This window comes from Branchiostoma belcheri, unplaced genomic scaffold (genome assembly GCF_001625305.1).
Source record: "Branchiostoma belcheri isolate BF01 breed outbred unplaced genomic scaffold, Haploidv18h27 scaffold25, whole genome shotgun sequence".
Lineage (NCBI taxonomy): Eukaryota > Metazoa > Chordata > Leptocardii > Amphioxiformes > Branchiostomatidae > Branchiostoma > Branchiostoma belcheri.
This window is the reverse complement of record NW_017803854.1, coordinates 2,364,299-2,373,586: the sequence shown is the minus strand read 5'-3', so window position 1 is coordinate 2,373,586 and position 9,288 is coordinate 2,364,299. Positions and strand designations below refer to the sequence as shown.

The 9,288-nt window shown below is 40.7% G+C and overlaps 1 protein-coding gene across 1 annotated transcript in view; it reads left to right on the top strand.

Annotated features, from left to right (window-relative positions):
• Nucleotides 1-227: 227 nt before the first annotated feature.
• LOC109471408 (fibronectin type 3 and ankyrin repeat domains protein 1-like) overlaps nucleotides 228-9,288 on the top strand; it is a 21,229-nt gene continuing 12,168 nt past the window's right edge. Inside the window, exons 1-2 of the mRNA XM_019770694.1 lie at nucleotides 228-234; nucleotides 7,229-7,406. Coding sequence (XP_019626253.1) covers nucleotides 228-234; nucleotides 7,229-7,406 — 185 coding nt within the window. The remainder of the gene's footprint in view (nucleotides 235-7,228; nucleotides 7,407-9,288) is intronic.

Sequence of the window (9,288 nt, the reverse complement as noted above, 5' to 3'; positions counted from 1 at the left end):
GAGCGTGAAAATCACACCCCTATTTGTCACAATGGTAAGTACTGAAACCCGGCGCTCTGATTGGTCGAGAGTTGGCGGCCATATTATGAAGGTGAGTATTTTGCATAACTGGTGGGTAGGAGACAGGTAAACACACGGGCTTGGTGGACTCGGAAGTCATTCTCGGCTGGAACGCCAGCGAAAACGGCCGCACCGGCGACGAGAAAAGGTTCTACAGGTCTCCAAAGATGTCGGGTGAGTTGTGAAGGCGTGTTTTCTTGACGATATCTTGATTTTCCTGGGTTTTGACGTGTGGGTCGAGGTTGTTGTTAAGGGGGAGGGGGGCGGACCTACCGGTAAGGATGTGCAGTATATTGATTTTTGTGAAGGGGAAAAAATATCGCGTGGGAAGCGTCGGAGCACAAAATGAGCAGCAGCAGACAGAGGGTGTCACGGAAACGTGGACGCAGTAACGGTTGAAATGTTTGAAAAGAAAAGGAAAGAAGGTACGTATTTGGTTTGGCCAACTTCCAAAATAACGTACAATATAACGTTACTACCTGTTTAAAAAAAATAAAGATGAGATTTTATTACCTGGGGCCATGATTTTTTTGGCCAGACGATTCCATAACAGTAACGTAAGGTTTTTAAATCATTATACGTCAGATGTCTTCCTTTGCACTATAAGGGAATGGAACAAACTTGAACCTGGTGTTCTGGAGGTGGGGTCTTTCTAGCCTCTGCCAGGCTTTGGCCAAATAGAAGATATGCCAGCTAGACGAGTTGGTATATGATAAAAGAACAGTTTGCCTCTCCTGAACACCAACTTCTAGATAGTAGTATTTGGACCATTACACACTGGAGCATGCCTCTACTCGTTTTTAAAAGGTGAGGTGGGTGTGGCTCTTCCCAAACACAGGATGTCCATTTAACATCCTATCCCAGGGATGTCCGGTCCCTAACCAGAGCTAGGTACCCAATTTACACCTGGGTGGAGTGAGGAAAGTTGCACAAAATGCCTTTCCCAAGGTACAAGATCAGTGGCATGGCAGGCTAGTACAACTAAGCGGAAAGAAGATGTCACGTACTGTTACAAATGCAGGTTGTGGTTGACTGGACAGCTAACACTGTCCTTAGGCGATATGAACTTCAGGTCCAAGAGTCTTTCATGCGTTTAGAAATAAACAGACTAACAGCAGGGAACAAAAGTTGTGTTTTGTTTTGAACACTGTGCAGGCGTCTGTTGTCATGTTTGCACCGCACTCTTGAAATTTCTGCACCAGCATGACTCGTGATGTTTGTTATATGTTTGTTTAACTCACTGAAGCATGGTATGTAAGGTAAAGAGTGGGGGACAGGGAGATGTTGGGTAATCAAATAGTTTGACAGCTCCACAGTTCATAACATTCCTAATTATATATTTCAGGCCAAAATTCAGAAGCCAGTGGGTGTTTTTTTTAAATCAAATTCGACAGGATAAATTTGCTTAAACTTAAAAAAGTTAATGCTAGATTCAGGTGATTATGCTTTATCTTGAATCCACATACAGATTATACCCCAACTGAGATTTGAGAGGTCCAGCTACAAACTCATCGAATCATCTTCAGTACTACAAATCAGTTGAGCTAAAATGGCTGATTGCTCTATGTAAAAGGGCACACAGACCCCTCAATGGTCTTATTTTAGCTAGTAGATCTACTGATCAGAATTCACACTGTGTTTAGATCTTTCCCATACCAATTGCCTCCTTAGATAAGCAATAGCAAAGATATCAGGTATTTATTTAGTTCAGAGATTGACATAATCAGGGCAAACTGTGTCAGAATATTATACACGGCTTGGGGCTATATAAATACCAGTATACACTATAATCAAATATCAGCAGTCTGCCTAACTAGCTTTTGCACTTTTTTTAAAAATCTTAAATTCTTAAAAGTTTTCATAATGGAAATCATTAAATCCATCTACAACTACTAGTACAAGCAAAATTTGCCCCTCAAAATGCAGGAAATAGGATTTCAGAGGGTCAAGATTTCAAAATTTTCCCTGAACCCCCCTAGCTAGGATTGTCGTGTCAATGGCATGACGTTACGTCAAATAAAATTGTGATGACGGAAAAAAATTCAGGCTGGCTTAGATTAGAAAACGCTGTTGCCCCAGATCTCAGCTATGCTATAGGAAGTTTAACTTTAAGGTATTGAATTTCTGTAGGTAAGTGCTGTGCGCTGGTCAGTGTTTGTTTTCCAGCTGACCCAACAACTAGTCAACTGTCAAAACAGCAATTATCGTTCTTTGATGTGATTCTGACATGTTGACCTCTCTATTAAAGTTACCTTGGCATATCTATTAATCATTACAAATGATTATAAATGTGTGTTTTTGTCTTTTCACAAGGATATAGTCTATGTTTTCGTTTGTAATTTAGATAATCCTAAATCTACAGTAGTTTGCATGGTATGCTGAAATGGCAACAACCGTTGAACCTTGCGAGAATCAGTTAAAGCACCACTATGTAATAAATCAATGTTTTGGCAGTAAAATATAAAAATGTCCTAGATATAACAAGGCTTCCTTTTACTACTTTTCAAAATATTTTTGTGCAATTATTTCACATTTCTTAAGTGTACGTGGTTAGCACAAAAACTGTATGCGTGATCATGAGGTGCATTCGGTTCACGAAAACCATCAGGAACTGGACGCTGTTAGAATCCAAACAGCGTCTCTTTGCCTCCATGTGCCGGCCGGCTTTGACGTACAGGCATGCAGAACTGAGTAAAATCTTGGCACAATGTTTAGTGCGTGTCGGGGGCGCCCTTCAGGGGCTCAAGAAAGACTCAAGTGTTTTGTATCTTTGTAACGGACAGGGGTTGGTCTGTGGACGTGTGCGGTTCAGCAACAAACACTTGGATGAAAAGGACAAGCTGCGTTGTGAAAAGCCTTGCTTTAGTTACTAAGGCCTTACATTTGTAGCCTCCATAGCATGCCAAAATCTGGGGGTTTTGGGGGTCTTCATCAAGTCTTCAGGGTCTTTTATGTGATATTTTCTGATTGCATATAGACAACATAGCCGGCCTGGTTGAATTACCCCCGTTTTAGAACTGGGCTAATCAGAAAACAGCCGAAGACCACCAAACCCCCAGTTCTATAAGCCTGCTACAGAGGCTATTACATTTGTACCTGTTCATTTTCTTGGGTCTCCGACATGTATAAATGATTAGCAATTAGTCTCAGGCTGAGATGTGAATTAAAATGGTTCGCTATGCCTCACAGAAAAAGGCACGCGGACCCCCACACTACAGGTGTTTTGAAGACCTGGGAGGTCATGCATTTAAACCATGTAACATCTGGGCAATGGAGGGTAACATTCCTCGGAGCTCTGTATCCAAGAAACGCGGACGGAAAAATCCGCTATGACAGCAGGTTTCCCAATGTGTTGATCCAAGCAGAAGATTGGTTTGAGGGGAACAAAGCCTTATTCTCTTGCCCGGCGCAACGTCCATCTGGTAGGACTACTGACTGGTGCATTGTAAAAGATATTCATTGGTAAAGATCTTGTGTTTGAGGCTGTACTACTGTAGATTAAAAAAAAAAATTATCCTGAATTCCGACCCAAAATACTACTAGTATTCCTAACACTGAGCAGCAATCAGACTGTATACCTTGAAATCTCAAATATCCAGAAAACATTGTGATCGCAAGAAAAGATCTTACAACAACTGCATGCAATTTGGGAAAATAAGAGGCAACTGACACAATGTTATGAATGTCATATTCCATTCTAAAACAGAAATCCTGAGCCGCTGTCATTGGAAATAAACTTAACTCCACCAAACTAAAACTGACAACATGTATAACTGAATTACCGGTTGGTCTTATTTGGTAACTTTCCAATACATTACACTAAACGTATCGTCTAACAGGGCTTAGTTTAAATCCTACTGGATTAGAAATGATGACATTTTACTCACAATTTGTACAATGGGACAAGACTGGAATATTACCTCATCTTTCAGTTAGGCCACTCAAGCATATTATGGTGTTATATAAGAAGAAACATGGATCATAACATGTGGTAGTTGCATGGTAACAAATCCATCGACAAAGTAGACTAAAAGTCAAAGAGTTGTCTTGAAATCTTCTTTGAGATCTTAAAAGACCTGGGTACAGAACACTAAGCCATACTCTTTAAAGGTTACCAAGAATAAGGTACAGGGTGTAGATCTAGATGAAGTACTTCATGGTTTTGTAAGACTGACGAATGCCTACTCTTTAAAGGTAAGGTAGTTTCTCTCAGCATTGTCGTAAGAACTTTTAAAAGTCAAAGGATTGTCTTGGGATCTTTATATAGATGTGGGCAAAGGACACTTATAATAGTCAAACCCTTAAGTCAAGGGCAATGTACTACGCTTCTTGGATTTTGTCTCAGACATCTTAAGAACTTTTATATGAGTCTGGAGTGGCTCAAGGTTGAGATTTTGCTGTTGTGCCCACACGAGCGTACAAATGTAGCACTCTTGACTGGACCATTAAAAGCACTTTAGGCCACAGCTAGTAATTTTTATGGATGACATCAGCGCACGCATTAATTTTCACCTGATTTTGGGGAAAAAACAAGAAATTTTGTTGCCTTCTGACAGTGGTCAACATGCCGAAAATGGGCAAAGATGTTGTTACAATGACGGAAGGTGGATGGCAGATAATTATGAAGAGAGGAGACAAAAAATGGCTCTGATTTAATGTTTTGTTTCTTACTTTGATGCAGTGATATGTGATGTTCCCACTGTACACAAAACCATTTGTACAATGATTGAGTCAAAATTTAAAAATGTAGGAAACTCTGTTTTTTTTCGGCTCGTCTTATTTTTTTTCACCCGCTCGCATTAGATTTAGGGCCTCCAAAGGACGTCATCCATAAAATTTACTTGGTGTGGCCTTACAAAGGTTCTAGTGTTAATGGCAGGAAATGACATTTGCCTAACGCAACTAGATTAAACTGTTGTCGTGCTAAAGGTCACGTATGATGCAGCCGGCATTTACAGTTACAAATTTGGTTATAGAAAAGGGCAGATAGGTTTAGAGTCCATTCCACGTCACCGCGAGGGTGTTTTCTCCCATTGTTTCGAATTTTTTTGAAATGTTTGTAACCATTTCTAAAAGAATTTCATAGTTTTTAAACATTTCGAACTTGGTTTTAACTTCGTAAACAGTTTTCCCTAATCATAAATCATTCGAAACATTCTAAAAGCCATGTACGATGTTTCGAAAGAATTCTAATAAAAGAATTCGCGTGAATACCATTTTTTCGAAAAGTTTCGAAATGTTTGTAATTGGCTAAATGATCTGTGAAATCACTAATCCCCTCTAGCCGACTGCAGCCCAAAAATAGAAAGGACAAGGGGCATCCCGTGGCGAATCTGGCTGCCCGACCCTCAGCGACCAGCGATAATGTAAACAAACACCCACCCAAACGGCCGCGTGAGAAATCAAATCCAGTGCGCGGAACTTGCTCTCGAAAATTTATCAAGCCTCTCCGCTTCCCCCCGCGACTGCCTTCCCCCAACTTCCCCCACACTAGTTCAAATCACGTCAAAAAACATCAAGATATGTACAGAAGCGTGTTCATATCTTTCATGTTACGGTTAAAACCAAGAACCTCCTTGAGTGAACGTTACAAACACGAGACAAATTTTCAAAAACAAATCGCAATCAGCAAGATTTCATTCCTGTTTCATTCATCAAACGTTCTCGTCGATTGTAAAATGATCACTCATCTGTTGTCTCCTCTAGTGTGTCATTTGTAGCGTAATCACGGCGTGCCAAAAAAAATCGGTCAAAACTATGAAAATCCCGGTAAAAAAAACTTGTTCTCAACATCGCTGTACAAAACCATGCGTGCGCCATTTTTATATGTAAATAGCAGCGCTCTGATTGGTTCACCTCACATGACCTGCGTTCCGATTGGATAAGCGATATCGAGCCGGCCGCGCGAAGAGGCACATTTTCGCTGCTTTCTACGTTTTATCTACGACTAATTAGCAACATCCTATCAAAGAAAGGGTGATTAGACTCTAAAAGAATTTTCGGGACAATTTCTATGCGCCGATTTGTAGTGTAATTTTGTTGTTCGAGCCAGATAAAAATAAACCGGCGATACCCGGAAGTCAGCGTACCGAGCTGGGTTTCCATGGGCCATTTCCATATATATACGCACCGCGCTAACATTGGCCGGTAAAACACAAAACAGCGCTAGAAATCAAGCCCGATAAATAAGCTGAAGCTTGTTGAAACCGACGAAAATACGAAGCACGCGCTGTAGAAAATCGCCGACAAGGCTGGCGCTGGGAAAAACTGCGATCCGCCCGTCCAGATGGCCGCGGACGTCCCGCCGCGCGAGGTCTAAACATAAACAGCCGCCTGTGGATCGGGATTAGCGCTTGATTGATAACAGGCAATTCTTCTTTTACGAAAAAATTTCGAAACTTTTCGAATTTCAAATTGTGTTTGTAAACATTTTGAAATTAAGATCCCATTTGATTGCCACTTTCAAAATTTTTGCAAATGATTCTAACATTTTCGAAAACATGCTACTCAGGTACTTCCATTTTTTATAATAATTTCAGAATATTTATAATATTTTTGAATTATTTGAAACTAATTGGAAAATATTAGAAATATGATTAAAAAACCCGCACGGTGACTTGGAATGGACTCTAAGTGTTCATCTTTTGAACCCTCTCTAGATCTGCTCTCCCACTTACATTGTAGTCTCTCAATGTAGAAAATCAAATGTTTTCTGCCACCTGTTAATTTGATCTAAGAATCAGTGCTGCTTTCCTGAAAATTTAAATCATTTGCTTGAGGATTGATTCCATGATTCATCTTAAACTGTCAAAAATCAGTGTGTTCACGAAACTTATATTCAATTTGTCTACCTGCAAAATTTGCCACTCAGAATGCATAAAATTACTGGTTCTAGGGGTGGGTGGGTATCAAAATTTCAGAATTTTCAAGGGGAGCATGCTGCAAGTGCAATGCCTCATGCCTTTGAGTTTTGACATGATGTAAAACAAAATCTGTAAACCCAGTACATGGACCAGTGCAGATGAGGTGCAGGTTGTCAGCAGAAATACCTGCACAGTCCGAAGTTTACCCGCACTAAGGTACATTGTACACATTCACCCAGTATTTTCTGCCTGTGTTGTGGAGATCAGATTCATAGTCATACAATATGTTCTTCTTCCATATGCAGCCCCAGCCCGACCAGACCCACCCATCGTAGGGAAGGTGACACACCACAGTATTGAGCTGTACTGGGACCACGCACAGGCATGGACAGACGGGGGAGCAGGAGACACCGGCAACGGGGGGAGGGTTCATTTCTGCCTGCAGGAGGAGGACAAGAACAAGGGCTTCGCTACCATCTACGTGTGAGTATTCAAGACAGTGAAAAAAGTGGTCACGTTGGCCAGGTGGTCCTTTTTTGTACAGGTGGTCACTGGTACAGGTTTGACTGTATTAAACACCCTTGTCCTGTGGAGCCATACATATATGGGTTGCACATACAGTACCATCTATATAGTACCCTGTATATGTACGATTTGGGGGTGTTTCTTGTGCAACACATCACACCGCAGCGAAACGCAACGAATGAGGAAGTAACTATGCCACTGCAGGGCATAAAATTGAAGGGTCTATGACACCAAATTACACGTGTATTTGAAAATATCGTAGAAAAAATGCCAGCAGGACAAGGGTTGAACCATACATTTCCGTATGTCAGTTCCAAATAAATAATGTTGAGTTCTAATGTTCATCACTGCCAATAAAACGATACATGTGTACTAAAGTTGCATTTCAGAATGTTGCAGACGTCCCGTCTTGTTCCTTTACAAATCCACCTTTAGGCCTAGGAAAAAAAATGTTGTGTTTCCGGTTACCCGACCGACCCTATGAAAAACCCCCCTGACCCTAGCCTTTTTTGGGCCGACCAAAAATTTCGAGCGGCTAGTGGTCGGTTTTCAAAATTGGGGATTTTATCCCCGATAAATGTGTTCGTCATTCCAATTTTCTTCGGTCGGGCGGCGTGGATCGAGCGCTAATTGCACGGATCGGGCCGCTATTCAATTCCATTGTCGGCACAATCCTGTGAATTGACGATGAATTGTCGATCTCGCCATGACGCCACAAAGAAAACGTTGTCATTGGTAGAAAATCTGACACCCCGCTGGCGTTTCACAACAAAATTTTCATGTAAACAACTCCGACTGTCTTTGTTTACATCGCGAAAGCTCACCGATACAAAGTAAAACTCCCGCCGGCCGGCCGCGCCCGATCGCATGGTTGCGGCATGGCGCTAAGTTTTCGGCAGCTCGACGGAAAAATAATCCATCCCCAGAAGAAATGTTACGCATGAAAATAACAACTACAACTTGTTTTCCTCGTTATATGAGTTTTTGAGGCCGTAAAATGTTTAAAACGGTTGAAATTTGCTCGAAAAAACGGCTCGAAAATTCACGGCGAGAAAGACAACATGGCCGACCTGTTTTCACAATAACAATGGTCAAAGGTCAAGATAGCATCCAAATGTATAGATACATGTAATAAGTACATATTACAGTGCTAAAACGATACTTTAAACGCATGAAAAATATTTTTTCGGCTACAACTGAAGTAAAAACTCAGTTATATTTTAGTAAGGTTAATTTTCAAACATAACTGAGAAATTTCCCGAATTAATTGGTTTCTTAGTGTAATATTGTTGTTTCTATGTATGTGCGGTTGGATGCTGTCATTGTAAGACCCTTTACATATTGGAGAATCAGATGAGATATTAGTAGATTATCACGCTTAGTACCGTGACCCGAGTGTCTCTCAAAAATTGTTTTTGAGTGGAGTTTATAAACATGATCACATTTTTATTTGTTCAGCTGTGTCAATATGTGATTTGTTTGAGAAATAGGATTTGGTTTAGTTTTTAATATATTAATGTCAGTCAACATCTTTGGAATAAATTGCTCCAAGTTCCAGGTAGTAAATACATGTACATTTTGTATCATGTATTTTTCACTTGTTGAACTTGTGGAAGCACCGTTGGCCCCCGGTTAGGGGTCATCCGGGGAACCTATGCCCAATTTTTTCAAAATTAAGGGTAGTAATTTTTTTGAACATGAGGATAATTAAGTACAGATCTTGAACCTTTCTACTGCCTTATACATCTGCAGTTGTACAGAAAATGTAGAACTGAAGTTGCAGGAAATGACCTCCATTTGTGTTTGGAAAAGACAAAATGCAATAGCTTCCCCCCCCCCC